The 22,885-nt window shown below is 42.5% G+C and overlaps 1 protein-coding gene across 4 annotated transcripts in view; it reads left to right on the top strand.

Annotated features, from left to right (window-relative positions):
• Positions 1 to 22,885, top strand: part of PARD3B (par-3 family cell polarity regulator beta) — a 1,048,345-nt gene that overhangs the window by 967,722 nt on the left and 57,738 nt on the right. For all 4 annotated transcript variants that reach the window (XR_009564558.2, XM_060301965.2, XM_030854060.3 and 1 more), the window contains one exon: positions 6,025 to 6,104. Coding sequence is in view for 3 of the 4 variants with exons in the window: in XM_060301965.2 (XP_060157948.1) it covers positions 6,025 to 6,104 (80 nt within the window). In the remaining variant the exon portion in view is untranslated. The remainder of the gene's footprint in view (positions 1 to 6,024; positions 6,105 to 22,885) is intronic.

Below are 22,885 nucleotides of genomic sequence, written 5' to 3'. Positions count from 1 at the left end.
AAAGATTTTCAACACCATAGAGTCTGGCTTTCAATAGAGCACCAAGCAACATCTCATTGCCAATTCCCACATAGCCTTTTACAGACTTTCTATCAGTCAATGTTCAGTTGCAGAGAACAATACACACTCTAGCTAGCTTAAGCAGGAACAAATTTATTACACCATGTTAACAGGCTTACAGAATCATAAGGAAGGCTAGGAAACAAATTCTTAGATAAGCTTTCAGGAATGACTTCCCAAACCACACAATAGAACTAGGCTACTCAGGGAGCTTCTGCCATTTCTTTGAGGAAGGTTTTGGCTCCACAAGCCGCACAATAATGCCTATATCAGAAGCCACCATAATTAGGAAGGTGCCACAAACAGGAATTCACCTTTAGTGCCACCAGCTCCAAAGCTAGCTATGAAAGCTACACTCCACCCCCAGAAACTAGCAATGGCACATCTGCTAACACTGCCATGGGAAAACCAAGCACACCTTTGGACGTTCTTGCCAGAATCAACAGTGGAAGCATAGCCACTGCCTCAACTCCATTTCTCAAATGACGTGGCCCACCTTAAATCACACCCAGAACATTGACTACAAGGGAATTCTGGGAAAGGTAGTTTTCAGCTTTCCGGGCTCTATGGTTCAGAGTGACCCTCGACAAGGAGGGAGGATCGAGTAAAGCTCGCCAACACACCATATGAGCCACAGATCTTGTCTTACTGAAGCTCTTGGCTGCTTTTGATACTGTGAACCACTCCCTCTTTTGTGGAATTCTTTTCCCTTAATTCCTGTGAACGTTCTCTCCTTGCTCTCTTCTTGAGCAACAACTTTTACTCAGAATCCCTCCTGGGTTCAACTTTTTTTTTTTTGCCTGCCCCTTAAATTATGGTATTTCTAAGATTATTATTGGCATTCTCTCGTTTCATCACATGTCTTTTCTTCTACTCTGTCACTGTAGATTCTTCCTGGGCAGTCTAATTCTTTCCCAAGGTTTCAGGTACCAACTATAGACTGAATGTTTCTCAATTCTACACCTCTAGTCCAGATTTTTCTTCAGCATTGCAAACTTTTATACTCAATTATCTCTCAGGCATTTCCATCAGATGTCCCAACTCAAGCTTAATATATCTAAGTGTTCCCTCCTCCAACCCCTACCCCTACCCCCAAATCTGTTCTTCTTTTAGTTCCATCTTGGCAACAGTTATCAGATTCACCTAGTAGCTAAGTTCAGAAACTTAGGCATGATTCCAGACACATCCTTCCCATTAATTCTCAGTCAGTTGTATTAAATTTACCCTCTTAACATCTTTATGATGCTCCCTTGTCTCCATCCTTTTGAATAGCCCCTTGTTTAGGCCTTTATCATCTCTGACTTAGACTGTCATGGGAACCTCCATACTATGGCAAGAATAATCTCTCTAACTGTTCAGTATGTGCTATCACTTATGGAATATCACTTCTCAGTGGGTTCACCATCAACTAATGGTAAAATCAAGTTCCTTGGCATGAGCTCCTCCAAGATCCAGTCTATGGCAGTTTCTCCAGAGCTTGGACTCTGGGATCAGACAGACCTGAACATTGTCTCAGATATGCCGTGTCCTAGCTGTATGACCTTAGGCAACTGCTCAGTTTTCTCATGTGCAAAATTGGGCAACCATTGGGGATATTTGGGAGGAATGAATGGGCTAATGCAAATAAAACATTTAGCCTTGTGCTTGGCACTCAATAAGGGCCAAATAAGTGTTAAATTGTAGTAATCAAAGAAGTACTAAAAAATGGAAGGAGAGTCTGTGTTGGATAGTCTGTGTTCTTGGGTAGACTCAATATTGTCTATATGTCAGTTCTTCCCAGCTTGATCTATATATTCAATGTACTCCCAATCAAAATCCCAGCAAGTTACAAACTGATTCTAAAGTTTATGTGGAGAGGCAAAAGTCCCAGAATAGCCAACACAATGTTGAATGAGAAGAACAAAGTTGGAGGACAGACACTACCCAACTTCAAGACTTACTATACAGCTACAGTAATCAAGACAGTATGGTATTGGTGAAAAAATCTACAAATAGATCCGTGGAAGAGAATAGAGAGCCCAGAAATAGACCCACAGAAACACAGTCTCAACGGATCTTTGACAAAGTTGCAAAAGCAATATAATAGAGCAAAAATAGTCTTTTCAACAAATGGTGCTAGAACAACTGAACATCCACATGCAAAAAAGAAGAAGAAAGAAAAAAAGAATCTAGACACAGACCTTATAGTCTTCACAAAAATTATCACAGACCTAATGTAAGATGCAAAACTGTAAAACTCCTAGAAGATAACATTGGAAAAAATCCAAATGACCTTAAATTTGGTATGACTTTTTAGATGTGACACCAAAAGCATGATCCATGATATATATGGGAACTCTCTGTACTTTCCTCTCAATTTTGCTACAAACCTAAAACTTCTCTAAAAAATAAAATCTATTTTAAAAAATTGTACTAGTGGCAATAATATTGTTGTAATCATAATAGTAGCAGCAGTGATATTGTTGCTACTGTTCCTAATATTCTTTTCCTTAGAGCCTCTGTTTCTTCTTTTACCAAAATGTTGACATTCCCTGGGAACACAGTGCTCCTTTTATGCCTCCATGTCGTTTCACTTTGGTTCTGTCTACTGAGAATGCCTTCTCCTGCTACTCCTACCCCCTCCTCCTCCTAACAAACTCCTCCTCATTCATATTCAAGTTTAAATGAAGCTTCAACACCCCCATGAAGCTGTCTTCAACTCTCCCAGGTGGACTCTGGTATCTGTTCCTTCAGACTCCCACTACCTCCTTCAGACTGACACTCCAGCGGTGATCTCATTGTACTGTAATTGTTTGCAGGCCTGTCTCTTTTGTATTTAAAGCAATGAAGAAATCAAGCCGCTGTTCATTGTTTTGAAAGTGGTACCTAATGTGGCATTAGAATACAGAAGGTGTTCAGTAATTACTAATTGAATGATTGTATTAAAGATGCTGCAGTATTAATAGGGAAACACAAATACATATACAATTGGTGAAGAATGGAATAATTTTTTAATTGAAGTATAGTTGATTTACAATATTGTATTAGTTTCAGGTGTACAGCATAATGATTCGGTTATACATATATATGTGTATATCTGTGTTCTCTTTTTGATTCTTTTCCATTATAGTGTATTACAAGATATTGAATCTGTGCTCTACAGCAAATCCTTGTTGTTTATCAATTTTACTCTCATACTCCCAATTTATCCCTCCCCTCCTTCCCCTTTGGTAACCATAAACTTGTTTTCTATGTCTGTGGGTCTGTTTCTGTTTCGTAAATAAGTTCATTTGTATCATTTTTTTAGATTCCACATATAAGCAATACCATATGATATTTGTCTTGCTCTGTCTGAATTACTTCACTTAGTATGATAATCTCTAGGTCCTTCCATGTTGCTGCAAATGGCAATATTTCATTCTTTTCTATGGCTGAGTAATATTCCACCATATATGTGTGTGTGTGTGTGTGTGTGTGTGTGTGTGTGTGTGTATACACACACACACACACACACCCCCACATCTTCTTTATCCACTCATCTGTTAGGTTGCTTCCATGTCTTGGCTATTGTAAATAGTGCTGCAGTGAACACTGTGGTGCCTGTATCCTTTTGAATTAGAGCTTTCATCTTTTCCAGATGTATGCCCAGGAGTGAGATTGCTGGATCATATGGTAACCCTATTTTTAGTTTTTTTGAGAAACCTCCATACTGTTTTCAAGAACAGAATAATTTTTGATGTATAAGCATGCCATCCATCTTTTGAAACCTGGCCTTTGCTCTTCTACTTCCATGAAGTTTTTCCAAACACCTTCATCTGTGCTTCTGCTAGTAACATCCTGAATGACATTGGTTCATGCATTGTCCTACATCACTCTTTAATTATTTCATTTCTGATCCTTGTTTTCCCAACAAGACTAAAAGCTGCTTAAGGATAAGGCTCATCCTACATTTCACAGAATCTAGCGTGCCAGCAGCTTACCAGAACCACAGCACATGGGCGCTGCCTCCTGAGATCCCAGAATGTTGACTGCCATCATTAGGCCAGGCCAGTTCAGATAACGGCCCTGAAAGTATTAACTTGGAGTTTTGTGGCCACGTGAAAAAAATTAGTTGTAAATGTCTAAAGCCATCCTAAGGATACATAAATATGATGTTTTTCTTTTTTTTTAATTTTAATTTTACCCACAGTCTCCTAAAAGACCCACCTCATTCCTTATTCTTCTGTATCTATGGCAACGAAGCATGATGTTTTTCTAACAACCACAATTAGTAATCGTCAACATATTTCTGGTATTTACATTAATTCTCCCTCCGTAAAAAAATAGGTCAAAAACAAAACAAACCTTAGACAGGAGTGACTGGGGACAATACTTCTATCCATCGCTTCTTTTTCTGTGCCATTGGTTTATCCCCTAACTGTCTGACACCATCCTTGCCCCTAGTTTTTGTTAAAAAGGTTAGCAGTTTAAATCAGGGCTTTATCCTAATGCAGAGAATTCTGTCTCTCTGTAGTTACTTCTAAAGCTGTAAGTGCAATCTTCATCCTACCTAGGTAGCTACTGGGCTGTCAACCTCTCAGGTGACGCCAGGTGCTCCTATGTATTGGTGAAATATAAAGAGGTTTTACAGGGCACACTCCTAAGGGCCTCCTGTAATAACGTGACACCAGGAATAGCCTTTCTTAACTCTAAATGTGCGTATATTCTCGTTTTGCAACACCTCCCCTGACAAACCCTCCCTACACACGCCACCCAAGCTGGGATGGTGGTTGCATAGAGAGCTGGGACTTTTCGTAGGAGGAAAATAAATTCCAGCTTGAGTACTACCCAGAAAAATTTCCTCTACAACCTTGACACTGTTACTTCCTGTGCTTATTAGCAAACTCCCCCTTCCCCTCCATTATAAGAGGCCAGGTTTTCTATTTACCCCTTCCATGCACATTATATGAGAGCTACCCTAGCACAAGAGTGAGGACACAGGTGGCCATAAACCACATGTGTTGACGGGAGGAGGTGAGGAATTGATCAGTCACCAAGTACCTTCAAATACCATGTTCGTCCCATATGTGTCTTTAGTTGCTATGATAGACACAGAAAGACTCTATGTAAAGTCTTTAGATTCATGGCACTAACACGCTTTATTGAGAACCTACCGGGGCCAGTCACTCAGTGCCCATCAGAATCTCAGAGGCTGGTGGAAGAGACCTGAAGAGAGGTGAACACAGGAAGTACATAAGAAGGGACAAAAACCAATAAAGACCAACACTAGATTGAAAATAGTTTGTCACTTCTCTGTTTATAAGGGAGCGGGCTCAGTGAGGTTCAGGTGATCAGAGAGGGCTTCATAAAAGCTGTGGAAGAGGTAGCTGATTGCCACCGATCCCAGGTAGTAAAGAAAGGTTTCGTGGAAAGTATACACTCTTATCACAGCCAAGAGGAGCCTAAGGAGACGTGATGACTAAATGTAATATGGTGTCCTGAACAGAAAAAAAATTAGATAAAATCTGAATAAACTATGAACTTGAGTTAACAATACTGTATTAATGTTGATTTATTAATTGTAAGAAATATACCATAGGAATATGAGATGTTAGTTATAGGGAAACTGGGTGCAGACTACATGGGAACTCTCTGTACCATCTTCTCAATTTTCCTGCCAGTCTAAAGCTGTTCTGCAAACTAAAGCCTATTTTGAAAGAAAAAAAAAGCGGTCTTAACAATCTACAGAATACCCCTGGCATGGTGACAGGAGGGAGTCAGTTTGACAATGACCCTTTTTTTGAAAGAAGTGACTTTGTCGTTAAATGCCATGTTTGTGACTCGATCATCAATTCCTATAACGATGCTGAGTTCTTGCCTGCTTTCCCGTGGTTAATTTTTGGCAGGCAGCAGCAGCATTTGTGCAGTGATTACAATTTTGAGATGCATTGACAGTAACCAGGGTGCATAATGGATCTTCATCTCTAATTACTTTTCTCTCCACAGGTGTCTGGAAAGGGTCCAGATGGGAATGCACACAACCTCCGCTTTGAGGGGATGGAGAGACAGTACGCCTCCTTACCCAGGTAGATCACCATCCCACCCGCACATAAAGTCTTCAGAAAATACACATGAAATAGAAATCTGGCTCTGAAATGGGGAGTATGTTATAATTTTGCCTTACTGCATCTGCCACAGCCCTCGTGCCATCTTCACAACTGTGCTAATAATTGAAACACTTGTGGGTTATTTTTTAAGGGAAGAAAATAGTATATCATGGCAATTGAACATGTCAGCAAGAATATTGGATTCTGAATGGAAATCCTAAGCCATTGCTATAAACATGGTATTGAACAGCCTGTACCCAGCTTAGAGACAATAAAATAGTAAATCCTCTGTCCTAGGAATTACCCACAAGGAAGGGCATGCCAGCCTTAACCCTGGAGCTTCATGTCAAAAAGCAGGGTGTTAAAAAGCAGGAGAGAAATATGAACCTGGAAGGGGGTTCTTTGCTTGATTTAGAACCTGACCGTGTTCTTTGGGCAATAAGCAAATATTGCTGAGAGGCACCGACACAGTGTGGGGAAAAGACAGCTGCGTGGGAAAGTTCGCTTGGTGATTCTGGCCTAACAGGATCCACTTATGCTGTAACTAGACACCCCTGAAAATGAGATACAATTCTCAAAGGTTTGTGCTCTTATCTGTGAGATGAAGAATAATTTTAGTCTGTAATCAATGGCACATGACAAAGAGGAAACCTTTCCAAGATGACATACAGTGCAGTGACTATGGGAGTTGAGTGAGTTGAGAGTGTGAGAATTTGTGGGTTTGAAAACAAAAAACAAAGAAAGGTTAATGCCAGGCAGAAAACTAAAATGTTACAGAATATCTGCTTTTAAAGGGGGGGGTGGTGGGGAGGACCCTAAGTAGATCTTTTCTATCATCATACTGAATTGTTAAAGTGCTAACTCAGAGCTGGGTTACCGTTTTGAGTTGCATGTTGGCTATATTTCTGCGTGTGAAATGACAAAAAGAACAGCCCGAGTATTACAACAGGCATAGCCCAAGTGACCATTTGCTCTTATAAATCGTAATGTTGATTTTCAAAAGTAATAAAATCTCAAATCTAGCAGAGAACCAATTCTGAACACTGCCTGGGCAGGATACCCAAAATACAATATTTTAAAAGCTCCTGTACAACTATATTTTATCTGCATTTTCCCTTTTTATATGTTGTCTCCTAGTTATTTTTCTCATCCTTGATTTCTTTCCTCTCCTTATTTTTTTCCCTGGCTTAGTATTTTGTTTTCATTTAAAAAAATAGAAGTAGTCTCCAAAATTCATTTTAAATATAAAATTTCTGGCTTTCAGTATTGAAGTGCATGGAAATTGTGGTTAAGGCAGATGGAAAGTACTGTATTCTTAGGATAGGAAGAAAAAGGAAAACTGGAAACAGTTTAATGTCTTCCTGGCCAACTTGTACTCAGACTGCGGAAATGGATTTTTTTTTTTTTTTGGTACAAATCAAAAACACAGAAATAGCATTTATAAGTACAGAAATTCAACAAATTTGGCTCATTCATTCCTTCCCCAAGTATCTACTGATCATCTACGATGCATCAGGCCCTGAGAATCTGGAGACTGGGGATGCCGTGGCCCTAGACACCTAGACAAGGACCCGCCATCTAGGACGGGAGGCAGCAAAACTACTTTTTGTGAGAGTGCAACCAATGCTTAGGTTAGTAATGATTAACATAAAGTCCTCTGAATTTCCAACTCCTATTTATTTTAATTAATAAGCCCTGAAATGCTCAGCCGTGGCTGACTCTAAACACATCTATTTTAGGATTAAACACTGTGCAGGGAGTGTTTTGACAGAGGCAATACGTTGATGCTGTTTGTGGCTCTGGAGCTATCATCGCAATATATGAATTGACAAAATCCTGCCAGCCCCGAGAATACAACTGTAGCCAAAAGTGAAGCATCTTAGACTGAGAACAGTTTTGACGAACAGTGCACTCACACACGTAACACAATGGTAGAAGTGATGAGCTGCACGTGCTAACACACCTTTTTAGCTACCTGGCAAGAAGGAGTCGTGATGGACGATAAATAAGGCTCAGACAAATGCATGAGAGGTCCCTGGCACTGGTCTCTTAACGCAGGGGCTTGAACTTGCGTTTCCATCTCAATTATCTGAGGGGGATATACAAAGTATCCCCACCAACATGCTCTGATCCATGGAGGGTGGGTCCATATTTACCCAACAGGATGCAGAATGCCGAGGCAGGGGACAAGCTACTGGCTTCTGTGTGCCGGTGACATTTACCCTGGTTTTCTAGTCTTCTCCCGCCCCTAGAGATTTTACTGTCCACTTAATTGAATCACCCCAGCTCCACTGCTCCTTTGGTCAGGGGAGTGAGGCGAACACATCTCTGTAGGCACCAGATCCCCTCTTAGTCACAGAGGTGGGGAGCTTTAAAATATTTATGGAGTTAAATTTTTAATTAAAAATCGGAATAATTCTATCTACAGGAAGTCAGTGGCCAACCTTATAGGGGACTTAATATGCTACTGACTGATTTGGTTCCTGTGCTGTTTGTGGAGAGCATCACAGGAGTTTTAAGATACACTCAACAGTGTTGATTTATATGCCAAATTTGGAGCCATCAACACGGAGAGAAAATGCCCCCCAGTGCATGGAGTTGGGGAGGAGCCCCGGTCAAGGGACACCCTGCTATGCTTTCATGGAACTCTGTCATTTTAAAGTGGGCCGTGCAGCCTACTGCCGGGCTGGATGACACCTGACAACATAAAGCCAGAACCCTAGCCAGTTCAGGAAAGAGATAATTCCCAGCACTTGCTAGTTATGAGGTTGCCTAAGGCTAAGGGCTAAGCGATGTTAAGTGTTATCGTTAAGCAATTTTAAATCTTCTGCCTCTGAAGAAAAATGACTTTATTTCTTTCCTCCTGAGGGTGCTGTTTTGGAAAGCAGAGCGTGGTTGTACTACAGCCTCGTTAGCAAGCGCCAGGCTTTTCCCAGGGCCAGTGTTTTAGCATCCTCTCCAGCCCCCACTTCTCTCTGGTAGTAAACAGAGCAAAATCAGCATCCCCTTATTCTTGCCTGACACAAATTATTACTCGCCCTGGGTGAGCAGAGAAGTGGCTGTTTCCAGGGCTGCTCTAATGTGTGAACAACAACGTGCGTATTTTTGCAAACAGCTTCTTTTTCACTTCAGCCTCCCAGCCTCTTTCAATCCTCGCAGGCCCCATTCTGATTTTACAGGCCTCCTCCAGGTCCGTCTGTTCAGCAGTGAACTCTCTCCTCTCCCATCTGAAGCCTCCATCGTTCCCACCTGGCCCATCCCCGGCCCCATGGGATCCCATTATCCCTTCTCTGCAGGTGGCTCAGTGCATCAGCACATGAGGTTGCTCTTCCGGGCTTGTAATCAAGTGTTGAGTCCTGAGGAGGGAACGAAAAGGCTCTGCATCTCTTCTGTGGTCCTACATGCGTGAGTGCCGAAAGGTTGCTGGAGAAACTCATAAAAGCATTCACTGGTTCCTCTACAAAATTCACATTATCCAACCCCAGCTGGGCCCCTGCTGCTGTCCAGAATTCCTTTTAGTCGTGCTGTCGACTCCCTTGACTATCCCCACAGTGGCCATTCCAAACCTTTTCTGCTCCCGTTAAGTTCTGCAAAGATGACTAAGCCCCCCAAGCCCAATCTCTAGAGATGATCTCACTTCCTTTCCTTTACAGCCGTCAGACATTCAACCTTAGTTCCTCAACTTCTCCCTACAATTCAGGCTTGCTCTGTCTTCACTAACACACACTTCCCAAGGGGAGACATGAAGGCATGGACTTGGAGTCAGGCCATAATTACAGCCCCATCCATCACTTCTCACCTGAGTGACCTTGGGCAAGGATCCAACTGGTCCAGGCTCAGTTCTTTAATCTGCAAATTGGGGATTATATTAGGGACTCTGTACAGCGCCTGTATGAGTATTAAATACAAATGATACAAGCAAAACCCTTAGTGAAGAGCCTGCCTGACATAGTTTAAGGATTCTTTTATATTGTTAGTTCTTTTTAATTTTCTCTCTGGGGATGACATGTTCCTTTCTTTTATGAGTCAAACCTATACAGCAGAGCTCATTCTCACTGGCTTCTTGGGGGACCCTACACAGTCAACTACCCCTCTCTCAGCTGCATCTTCAAGCCCTTGGCAATTGCTTTCCTCCCCCTGCCTACTACTCTGAATGCATAGTCTCAGCTGCACAGTTCACTGGGAATTCCTCAGCGCGGAGAAGGGAAGCACCAGCAGCTCATGGAGATATGCTGGGGACATAACTGAGGCTGGAGGATTAGCCAACGCTTAGGGAAGGACCAGCAGTCCGGATGATCAAGGAAGAGGGCACAGCAAACTGAAATGATCTGCATGATAAGCTGTGCTGTGGACATGCTGGGAGACAGCAATCCTTATGAATAGGGAGCTCATATCAGGGATATAGGAGCTAACTCGGGTCTAGGCAAGAGGCCGATAAGACTTAGATGCAGACCCAGTGTGTCCCCGATGGTGGAGACCCACCCAGTGTGAGTTAACCAGCAAGGCTGGACATGATGTTTGTGCTCCTAGGACAGATATGATGAGGGAGCAACACTCTCTGGACCAGCGCGGGGAAGTCCTGAGATATCGCGAAAATGCTCCTGTTGTCTCAGGACTGGACAGTGCTGACTGAGCCTGCAGCTGTAGTGACTCATAGCCGAGCAGGGCTCAGGTGGCAGGACTACCCCCTGAGCTTGGCTGTAGTCCATCCGAGAAAACAAAGATCTTCCCTTAACCCTCCTTCCTCCTCCAATTCCCACTTTCCTGCTTTAGGAAAAAGTGGCTCTATTTCCACACCACCCACTGAACTCTTGCCTCTTGCCCCAGGCTTCTGAACATGTCACTGATGCTTCCAGCGGACTCTGCTTCCAGTCCTTTTCTTTCTTTCTTTTTAATTTTTATTTTCTACTGGAGTAGAGTTGATATACAATGTTGTGTTAGTTTCAGGTGCACAGCAAAGCACCTCAGTTATACACACACATGTCTCTATTCTTTCCAGCCCTTTTCTTTTTTTCTTTTTTTTTTTTTTTTTTTTTGTGGTACGTGGGCCTCTCACTGCTGTGGCCTCTCCCGTTGCGGAGCACAGGCTCCGGACGCGCAGGCTCAGCGGCCATGGCTCACGGGCCCAGCCGCTCGCGGCATGTGGGATCTTCCCAGACCGGGGCACGAACCCGTGTCCCCTGCATCGGCAGGCGGACTCTCAACCACTGCGCCACCAGGGGAGCCCCAGCCCTTTCCTTTATGTGGATTCTCTCTGAGCTGCCTCCTCTATTCTTATAGGTTCAGTTCTCATCACTACGATGATGAATCCAAAATGAACCTTCCTATCTCACTCTTATTGTGACTCCAGTTACAGTTGCTGCTTAATACCCATCCTCCTACCTCCAAGAGACCTCAAAGCCCCCATGCCACAACCCAAGCCCTCTGCCACCTTTCTTTAGTTCTTCCTTCTTTCAACGTCCATAACATTGATTTAGCACTTTACCAGTGCCACTGAAAACACCTTGAATTAGATATTGATTCTTTGCTGCCACTTTCCACCACTATTGGATTATAGATCCCTTGGAAGAAAGGATATTGTTTTATATCCATCGTTTTTTACACCTATCAACAGGACCTAACATAGGACCATGTATACAGTAAGTTTTTAATATGTGGGTACAAAGATGAGAATAGATTTGTTTTTATATAAGTAAGTTGTAGGAAAAAATTCCTCCCAAGATTTTTTGACCATTTACTTTAGGGCACTATTTTCCAGGAAGAGTATTGATTTTCCCATGAGAATGTCCCTTTTCCCTGGAATCAGTAAAGCCCAGACTTCCAAATAGTTATCTCCTGTTGAGCGCTTACCATGTACCAGGCACTCTTCTAAATGCTTTGTATCCACTGACTGACTTAATGCTCACAACAGTCCTATGACTCAGTACCAACCCTATTATTATCCTCATTTCATAGGCGAGGACACAGGCAGAGAGAGATCAAGTGAAATTGTCCAAGTTCAACAGCTGGAAGTGGCAGAGTTGGGATTTGAACCCAGGCAGTCTGGCTGCAAGTTTGTACAATTAACTTCTGGGGCTCAGGTCATCCAGCTCAGAGTCACATCCCCACTCTGCGATTATTCCATGCCCTTGTCTTATTTGCTTACCTGTTTATCATTCTCACTAAAGTGTAAGTGCCTTCGAGGACAAGGGACCGTATTTTATTCATCTTTGTATACAACACAGAACATTACTAACAGACAGGCTTGGTAATGCCTTTCAACTGTTTCTGCCATGCTGTCATAAAATCAATTCTTTTCCCATTCCCTGGGGTCCTTCCCTTGAAATATGAACAGTTTAATGTGTAATTGCTAGATGAACATTAAGCAATAGACTTTGCCTACCAAGAAGGGAATCCTGTTTTGTTAGAACACTCCTGAGAGTTGAAAAAGCAGTATCTGCAAATTGGTACTTTGGTTCTTTGAGATTAAAATTAGTATCTATCCAGAAGAAAAAGGATGGCGATAAATTTTCTGGTGGAAATCTGCATTAGCCCTCCCGGGGAGAGAGACTCGCTTTCCCGAGGCTGATGCAGGACAGAGGCCTGCTCGGGCCAGGTGTGGCTTCTGGTCCTGATGATGCTCTCGCCCGTATTCCATGAGTTACTTGACGGGGAAGAAACGTCTCTCTGAACAGCTCAAGCAGCTCGAGCGTGGCTGTGTAATGAGAAGCAACATACTAGAGCTGATTTTGGGCAGAGAGAGCAACTCTAGAAGGAGCTAACAGCTTATGCTTGCTTCCTAGGAACCCAGAGTAAACTCGCTTTCTAAGTGTGTTCCCAGTGTTTCGGTGCTGGTTAGGACCGTGTCCAGGTCAGAAGAACACGCCGTAAGAGCATACTTCCGCTTTAATGTTTCCGTTAGCTCACTTTGTGGGTTTCGGGTTTCTCGTCTGTCTGTGCCATTGCCCAGCCCCAGGAAGACTCCAATCACAAGTGCACGGCTAACTTTGAAGCCTGCAACATGCTCAGCGCCTACTAGGTTACATTATCCACAGAGTCGTTTACCTCACTGCTTAAGGACACTCTCCCTCTCTGATTTCTCGTTCTCATCTCCAGTTAGCTTCTGCTCTGCTCGCAGCTATTGAATTTTCCTTTGCCGACGTTGCCTTGTTTTCTAGCCCTTGCTAAGCAGTTGGCAGTGACATTCAAGTTCTGCAGAGATCTCCACCAATGGCACAGTCCGGGTCGTTGCTGAAGCTAACGGAGGTCGTGATTCAATGAGTTCAGTGAAAACGTGAGCAGTCAGCAGGTGTATGTATGTGTGAGCGTGTGTCCGGTGCGGGTGGAGGTTTGGCCATGTGGATCTGTAGAAGTTGACAAAGCCTCCATACTGCCTAATCGAGTACTTCTCTCTGCCACAAGGCCAGTTTGTCAAATAAGATGTTTCATGAAAATATATGTACTGCTCGTCACAGCCCTGGCAGCTGGTCGAATGTTCATCCAGGGTTTGAGGCCATTACAGCTAGTACTTTCTCTCAGCAAGTCTCTAGATGGAGCCCTGTCGCATTTCATCTAGATCCGACAAATCAAGACCGCTCTCCCCAACACGTTCCTTGTGGCACAACTTTATCGGAACAGCCCTTTCTTGCAGTGAAAAGCTACCTCTCAGCATCCCTGTCTGTGACTGCTGCTCTGACTTTGCAGGCCAGCTGAGATGGGCTGAGGAACTTGTCTTTAGCGCATCTCCCACATCTGCATGTGACAGAGTTTAATGCTTTTGAAAATCAATGGAGCTCTTTTCACCCACCAGATTCAGATTTCTCATCCTTTCTCCTCGGTCCCTGAAAATCGAGTCTCTACTACCCCTGCCCTGTAGAGTGAGCTGCCTATGTGACTGGCCCTTCCACCACCTCACTCTTAATGCAGAGGACAAAATGATGAATTAGCAGCAATTTAATTCTTTGTGAGATTAAGATGTCTCTCAAGATGTCAACTCAAACTTCCTGAAAAATGCAAAAAGCCCTAGCATGTAATACCGCCTTAAGATGCCAAACAGCTGAGATCAGGGGGTTAATGCTAGTGCCATATCATTTTTATGTCACTTAGTTCCTCAGATAAAAGTCCATTTTAATCAAACTTTTTATCATTTCCTCATAGCCAATATATCCTTGATGCCAGTTGGAATATTTGATATTAATTATTCAGTCGAAGGCCTCCATTATGAGTTTAGCTAGAATGTTAGTGATTTAAAACAAGTTCGGACCCATTACAGTACTGATGTCCCCAGAATTGTTTTAAATGAATCTTTTTTTATTGAAGTATGGTTGAATTACGATGTTGGGTTAATTTCTGCCGTACAGCAAAGTAACTCAGTTATATACATATATACATTCTTTTTTATATTCTTTTCCGTTATGGTTTATCCCAGGGTACTGAGTATAGTTCCCTGTGCTATACGGTAGGACATTGTTGTTTATCCATTCTATATGTAATAGTTTGCATCTACTAACCCCGAGTTCCCAGTCCATCCCTCCCCCACCACCACTCCCCCTTGGCAACCACAAGTCTGTTCTCTATGCCTGTGAGTCTGTTTCTGTTTTGTAAATAGGTTCATTTGTGGCAATATTTATATTCCACATATAAGTGATATCATACGGTATTTGTCTTTTTCTTTCTGACTTACTTCACTTCGTATAACAATCTCTAGTTGCATCCATGTTGCTACAAATGGCATTATTTCGTTCTTTTTTATGGCTGAGTAGTATTTCATAGCGTATACATATGATATCTTCTTTATCCATTCATCTGTCGATGGGTATTTAGGTTGCTTCCATGTCTTGGCTATTGTGAATAGTGCTGTCATGAACATAGGAGTACATGTATCTTTTTGAATTAGAGTTTTGTCTGGAAATATGCTTAGGAGTGGGATTGCTGGATTATGTGGTAATTCTATTTTTAGTTTTTTAAGAAACCTCCACACTGTTTTCCACAGTGGCTGCACCAACTTGCGTTTCCACCAACAGTGTAGGAGGGTTCCCTTTTCTCCACACCCTCTCCAGTATTTATTATTTGTAGACTTTTTAATGATCGCCATTCTGACTGGTGTGAGATGGTACCTCATTGTAGTTTTTATTTGCATGTTTTAAATGAATCTTGGTGGACCACATGTATTAAATTCCATAGATTTTTACTTTTCCCTCATTTTCCGTAGAAATTCCTAAACTGTTACATATTTGTTAAGCACTCTTTTTAGAAGAAGAAGATGTGCTTGCTATTTCAAATAGAGTGCTAAATCTGGCATTACCTTGAACTTGAAACATGTTAAGATTGGTAAGCTGACATCCGTGTTTTCCCTCCTGCACATATATTTTAAAGTTTTAACATTGATTTCCCAATTCTCCAGCGAAAAGGAAAGAAAAGAAGGTTATTTTGTGCATAGGAAGCTACTTAGAGTGTTTTTTTATCTCTGATTTCTTATATTCTCTGGTCATTCTTGATATTTGCCTATTGTATGGTCATTCTACCATCTGCCCCCAAAAGTTCCGCGCACTGGAATTACTGTGGTGAGTTTCCTGACTGCGCCGAGCTGTTATGCACGATGTACTGCTCTCCCTCTGCACCCGCCTCCCCATCTTCTAAATCTCTCCAGCTATTTGCTACTGTCTCTTGGCCCAAGTTCCTGGGTTTGCTGTATACAGGTTTTGTCCTGGCGTCAACCTACTGCAGGCATAGACACTCTGAATAAACCAAGTATATTAATTCGTTGTAATATCTGGTTCGTATGTATTTGTGAGGCCTGTGTTTTATGATTATTTGAAGTGACATGACATCACCAAAACATGCAGGGATCTTGGATAAAAAATGAGTGCATCCCCAAGAATATACAGGGGAGAATGGCCAGCCTCTTCAATAAGTGGTGCTGGGAAAACTGGACAGCTACATGTAAAAGAATGAAATTAGAACACCCCCTAACACCACACACAAAAATAAACTTAAAATGGATTAAAGACCTAAATGTAAGGCCAGACACTATCAAACTCTTAGAGGAAAACATAGGCAGAACACTCTATGACGTAAATCACAGCAAGATCCTTTTTGACCCACCTCCTAGAGAAATGGAAATAAAAACAAAAATAAACAGGTGGGACCTAATGAAACTTAAAAGCTTTTGCAAAGCAAAGGAAACTGCAAACAAGACAAAAAGACAACCCTCAGAATGGGAGAAAATATTTTCAAATGAAGCAACTGACAAAGGATTAATCTCCAAAATATACAAGCAGCTCATGCAGCTCAATGTCAAAAAAGCAAACAACCCAATCCAAAAATGGGCAGAAGACCTAAATAGACATTTCTCCAAAGAAGATATACAGATTGCCAACAAACACATGAAAGGATGCTCAACATCACTAATCATTAGAGAAATGCAAATCAAAATTACAATGAGGTATCACCTCACACTGGTCAGAATGGCCATCATCAAAAAATCTACAAACAATAAATGCTGGAGAGGGTGTGGAGAAAAGGGAACCCTCTTGCACTGTTGGTGGGAGTGTAAATTGATACAGCCACTATGGAGAACAGTGTGGAGGTTCCTTACAAAACTAAAAATAGAACTACCATAGGACCCAGCAATCCCACTACTGGGCATATATCCTGAGAAAACCATAATTCAAAAAGAGTCATGTACCAAAATGTTCATTGCAGCTCTATTTTCAATAGCCAGGACATGGAAGCAACCTAAGTGTCCATCAACATATGAACGGATAACGAAGATGTGGCACATATATACAATGGAATATTACTCAGCCATAAAAAGAAACGAAATTGAGTTATTTGTAGTGAGGTGGATGGACCTAGAGTCTGTCAGAAAGAGAAAAACAAATACCATATGCTAACACACATATATGGAATCTTAAAAAAATAAAAGGGTTCTGAAGAACCTAGGGGCAGGACAGGAATAAAGATGCAGACGTAGAGAATGGACTTGAGGACACGGGGAGGGGGAAGGGGAAGCTGGGATGAAGTGAGAGAGTGGCATGGACATATATACACTACCAAATGTAAGGTAGATAGCTAGTGGGAAGCAGCCACATAGCACAGGGAGATCAGCTCGGTGCTTTGTGACCACCTAGAGGGGTGGGATAGGGAGGGTGGGAGGGAGATGCAAGAGGGAGGAGATATGGGGATATATGTTTATGTATAGCTGATTCACTTTGTTATACAGCAGAAACTAACACACCATTGTAAAGCAATTATACTCCAATAAAGATGTTTTTAAAAAAGAGTGCCTCCCAAATGCATGAGCACATGCATTTAGTTTCCATTTTTATGTACCAAATTCTGCACCTAAATTGTTTCCAAGATGTCATGTTTATTCCTAAACTAGCCAATTGTATTTGAAAAGAAAATCAAACTAAGAGCAGTTAAGGCAAAGGAAGTAAGGGGAGTGTCATAAAATATACCGAGTGCCTACCACGTGCTGTGTATTTTACATGCATGGTTGCATTTTATCCTCGCCATCCATGTAGTCGTTAAGATGCTCATTTTTTTAAATTTAAAAAATCCATCCTTGAAGTGGCAGAATCAGAATGGAATCAGAATTCAAACTCAGTTCTTTCTGGTTTCCAAGGTCTTTTTTACTTTGCTTTACCACACCTCTAACACGGACAAGTTAGGGAGAGGTTGGAGTACCTCATCTTTTTTCATGAGCAACATGAGTTCATGGGAAGGAAGATATCTAAGGTCACATTAAAAATTCACCCATGTTCATTGTCTTTTAGGGCTCTAAAAAATGAAAAATGTTGAACCCTTCAAGGGTAAAAAAAAAAAAATCATAATAAAATACAATGAGACAAATAATAGGGAATTTATGAGAGAAAAATACTTTCAAAGCATATCATTTTCATTCTTATATCACTGTGATAAGTTTTCCCTAAGTAAAAACAAGATGGCCACATTTTCCTTACAACAATAATTCTGTTCCTTTTGGGAACGTAAATAAGGATGTAAACAGCTCAGCCTAGGGTTGTGCGTGCACAATGGCTACAAACCGCAAGTGCGTAGACCAGGTCCCCAGCCCCCAGAGTGCACTCTGCACTGCCCTTCCACAGAAACACTTGTGACGGGGCATGGGGTGGAACCAATATTTCTTAAGTATTCATTATGCTTCAAGAATTCTAGTGGGCACTTTAAATGTTTGAGTTCATTTATTTCTTGTAACAATCCTGAAATAAATAGTATTATCCCTATTTTATGGATGAAGAAACTGAGGCTCAGAGGTGCAAAGTGGTATGGCCAGAGTTGCACACAGAATATGTAGCAGATTTTGGATTCAGTGCAGCTCTTTCTACCTCTGAAACCTATAGGATCTCCATGAGTCAAGTTGTCTTGTGCTAGGCTGGCTGTAAACAGCCAGGAGAGAAGCATTCAGTGATCATCCTCTACTAAGGCCACCCTCGCTGTGCTGACCCCACCCTGAATCACCACAGTATGTAACTGTGGGACATGAAAATGAACCAACCCCTAATAGGCTTCAAAATGACTAAGAACAGCATCCGTGAACCGCAGAGTTCCCCTTTAGCATAATAAACACCCACCTCCTTCCAGCTGAAATATCTTTTAAACCGTGCTCTTTTTTAAAGACTGTCTCTTTGTCATGCTAGTGTTTAAAAAGAGACACTAGCTGGTTCCACTTCAGCAATTTTTATAGCCAGGAAAGTATTGTTGCTTCTTTCCCACAGATCCTCAGGGGACATGGTGAGATGCAAATGCCAGATAACCATGGAGGGATGGCTTCTATTGACTCTGCTGCTTCAAGTCCCAAGAAGAGAGCTTTGGCAGTTGATTGCCATGGAGGTGCCACAGAAGCCCATCTGTGCCCTGGATTTTATGTGACACAGGCCCCATGACCTCAGTCAGAATGCTGGGAAACACCTTGGTCCAGCTCCATTATTTCTAGCAAAGGCAAACATTTGTGGTATAAATGTGGGAATGGTTGGTACAAAAAGAGCAGCATTCATTATGTGTTCTTCCTTATATTCCAAGTCTTTAATTAAGCCTAGATTGAAGCGATTGGGGCTTATCCCAACAGAAGGTTGTACCACTCGACAGTCAGCAGAACTGACGCTTACGAGTTGAAGACAGCATCACGTGTTAACTAGGTAGGAGCCTGGCAATTCTCAGTGGCTACTCGCCACCAACAATATGTTCTGGGGCATCATTAGTAGCCTTTGAACTTGACCATTGCTTGAAAACGAAGACAGGGTGGTGGCGGCTGCTCAGATAAGGTTTCTGCCCACTAATTGCTTGCATGTATCTGAGGCAGATGCAGACCCATTTCCAGAAATAAGAGTGTGTGACAGCCTGGGTTTTGCAAGGTACTGGAAAGAGTTGAAATTGTTGCAGCAGAGGTTTAAGACAGAAAATGAGCCCACTGAGCTATTTTGAGAAGGAGTTTGCCACGATGAAGTTTTTCTCCTGGAAACAGTCCTACAAAACCGGGATTGGAGTTTATGCTTGGTCACTTTCCACTGATATGCTGGTGCTTTGACAATTTATGCTACATGGTCTGGACTGTGCAATACCCTTTTACAGTTTTTTTCCAGCTTCAAAATCAGGTCCATGTATAAGACAGAGCTTCTAGCCAATGTTTTATATGAGTAATTTCCTGATGTGCTGCATGTAACGTGGCCAAGATAATGTGATGTCTGCCTTCTGTGGGTTGGTTATAGACAAGTCACTTATGTTTCTACCTTGTCGACAATTTGAATTCTTCAATTTGTCCTTTTTCTGGTGACTCTTTTCATATCTGATTTTTTAAAAAAAACACAGATCAGTTCTGAACTGTTCAGAGCTAACTGTGCAACTGTATTAGCCTAAACAGATGAGCTAGGAAGGTCACCTACCCTTCCTTATTCCTTCATTCAACAACTATTTACTGGCTACCTACTAAGTGCAATATACTCTGTAGGCCTTGAAGATATAAGTGCTGTAGGACACAGTCCCTGTACCATGGAGCTTTTAATTCAGTGGAGGAGATAGTAATTGTACAGTCACAAAGAAATCATAAAAACTTGGCAGCTCTGCCCATTATGAAAAAGGAGAGATAAGTGATTCAAGAAAATATAATGAGAACTTGGACCAAATGAAGGGAGGGAGTGAGCTTTGAGCTACGATCTGAAGGAGTTTAGAGAGGAGAAATAAGAAATATTCCAGACAGATGAAAAACACATGCAGAGGCCTTGGGTAGGAGAGAACATGGTGAACAGAGAGACTGAAGGAAACCCACGAGGCTGGAACAGCGACTGCGGGAGAAAAGCAAGAGAAGTCAGACCGTGGGTGGTTGTTAAGGACGTTTAGATTTATTCAAACAGTAATTAGAAACCATTATGAGTTTTAGCAGGAGAATGACATGGTCAGACTTGTGTTTCAAATCGGTGGAGAATAGATTGAAGGGAGGCTGGAGTGAAGGCTAACCAGGTCAAAGGTCATTGCTGCTCAGGCAAGAGATTGTGGTACTGATGCTAGTGGAGACGGGAGAAGATGGTGGGTGGCTGGTGATGGGTTGGTTACACGTGGAGGTGTGGAGGGGAAGTAAAGCCAGGTGTCATGAGTGAATCCACACACAATAGCGTGGGTGAGGGTACCCTTCCCCCAGAGAGGAAATGCTGGGAGAGGTCTAGGTTTGGGGGGGAAGATCATGAGTATGAATTGGGAGGTGCTGGATCTGAGGTGCCTTTCAAGCTTCCAGAAGGAGACCCTGAAATGTAAAGTAGAGATGGCTCAACATGGATGGGAACTACAGTGGCTCATCCAGGATGTTAGACTAAAGTGTATCCATCAACACTGAACAGAGGACCCCAGGGTATATCAGCAGTGATGATGTAATGAACTAGAGTCTCAAACTCAGAAAGTACAGACAGAGGCAGGGGGACAGTACAGATTGCACGGGCCTGGGCTCCAATTCACGGTTGTGACTTGTCTTTATTGCTCTGTAGACAGCAGAGGCTGTCTATCACTGTCTGTGTAATTTCATTCTGAAAATGATATTTTTCTCAAGTAGGAAGAAATGGTGACTTAATGCCATCTGGCATCCTGTGACTAAGCATAGCTCTGACCCCATAAAGCATAATCATGAAAGGAAGAAGGAGCAGTGGAAATCGTTTTGGTAACCGTGCTGTGCTTATAAAATAGAATATCCTTGTTCTTCAGAAATATGACTGAAATATTTACGGGTAAAAAGGCACAAGTCTCCAGTTCACTCTCAAATGGTTCAGGAAATAATAATATGTATATGTGTATAATAATGTGTATATATGTGTATGCATACCTGTGGAGAGAAAAAGGGGGTACAGAGGGGAAGGGAACCTAATGGAAGAAAAGAGAATAAATGACAAAGTAAGTGGGGCAAAATGTAAAGAATTGGTGGATCCAAAAAAAAAGGTATAGGGAGTTCTTCATACTATTGTTGCAGTAGCAATGACAGTGCTAACAAGGAACGGTAGAAGTTCTCATGATTTTCTAGTACGAACTCAAAAGTAAAAAATGCACTCATTCTGGAGTCTTATGCTGGGTTTTCCCCCCAAAGCAGACCCAGAGACAAAGATTTTGGAGCAAGTGATTTTATTTGGGAAGCAACCCCGGGAAGTCCTGGAAGGGGAGTGAGGAAACGAAGGGAAGAAAGCAGGTACCAAGCGCATTAATAAGCAGCGTACTGCTGCGGGCAGCAGGCAGGGATCAGCTATGCAGGGCCCTCTGGAAATAGCATGAAATGCGCTCACACCTTGTCCCTCATGAGGAACCAGGATGCTGCGGTATTTATCGTTCAAGTCCTGTGTGTCATTGGCTGAGGGTTGCTGCTGAAGGAGAAAACTCCTCTGCAGGTCCAGGGCACTGGTAAGAGGACGCCTCAAGCCTCCAAGCACAAGTCCTTGGAGTAAGTCCTGTAATGGGTCCTCAGTGCTGAGGAGCTCTGGGCAGGGCAGGGCAGCACTGCTCCAAGCCGCATCCAGTCCCAGAGTCCAAGTGGATCAGTCCTGGTTGCCTTTCATGAGAGAAAAACATGTAATTATTAAGTAGCCCCAGACTGCCTTGATGCCTTCATTTTATTTTTGGAGGAAGTGTTCTGCGAATTGGTCACGTCTCATATGGAACACAGTGAATAACGATAGCATCGACAGGGCAGCCCAAGAGCATAATCCCAGAAGAATGTATTTCTGGTTTCTCTTCACTCAAATATGCAATTCATCAAAATGAGGTAAAGTCTTTGACGAGTTCATTTTCTTTCGAGCCCGTGCTCAGAACCTCACTAAAATAGAGCAGCACCTCTGGGAATACCCCCGGGATTATGGAAAGCCTCAGGAAAATGGAAATTTGGTCGTAAGGTGCCTAAATCAAGCATGCCCAGTAATGAAATGGGACTTTGAGTGTCTGCAGTGACTTTACTTGTGATCATGGCTGTAAACACACACCAGGTCAAGTTCTGCATGGATTTCAACATGCCACCTTTGCTCCATTTAAGAATAACAGGACCGTGGCCAGATGCAGGAACTAATCATATATCTTTGGTCATGTTGCACCTGTAGGCTCCACAGTCTCACCTTATTTAGCCTTAGACTTTATGTTAAGATACCACTGTTGGGCTTCCCTAGTGGTGCAGTGGTTGAGAGTCTGCCTGCCGATGCAGAGGACACGGGTTCGTGCCCCGGTCCGGGAAGATCCCACATGCCATGGAGCAGCTGGGCCCGTGAGCCATGGCCGCTGAGCCTGCGCGTCCAGAGCCT

Source organism: Globicephala melas, chromosome 7 (genome assembly GCF_963455315.2).
Source record: "Globicephala melas chromosome 7, mGloMel1.2, whole genome shotgun sequence".
Lineage (NCBI taxonomy): Eukaryota > Metazoa > Chordata > Mammalia > Artiodactyla > Delphinidae > Globicephala > Globicephala melas.
The sequence above is the reverse complement of the archived record's forward strand: the minus strand, read 5'-3'. Positions and strand labels throughout refer to the sequence as shown.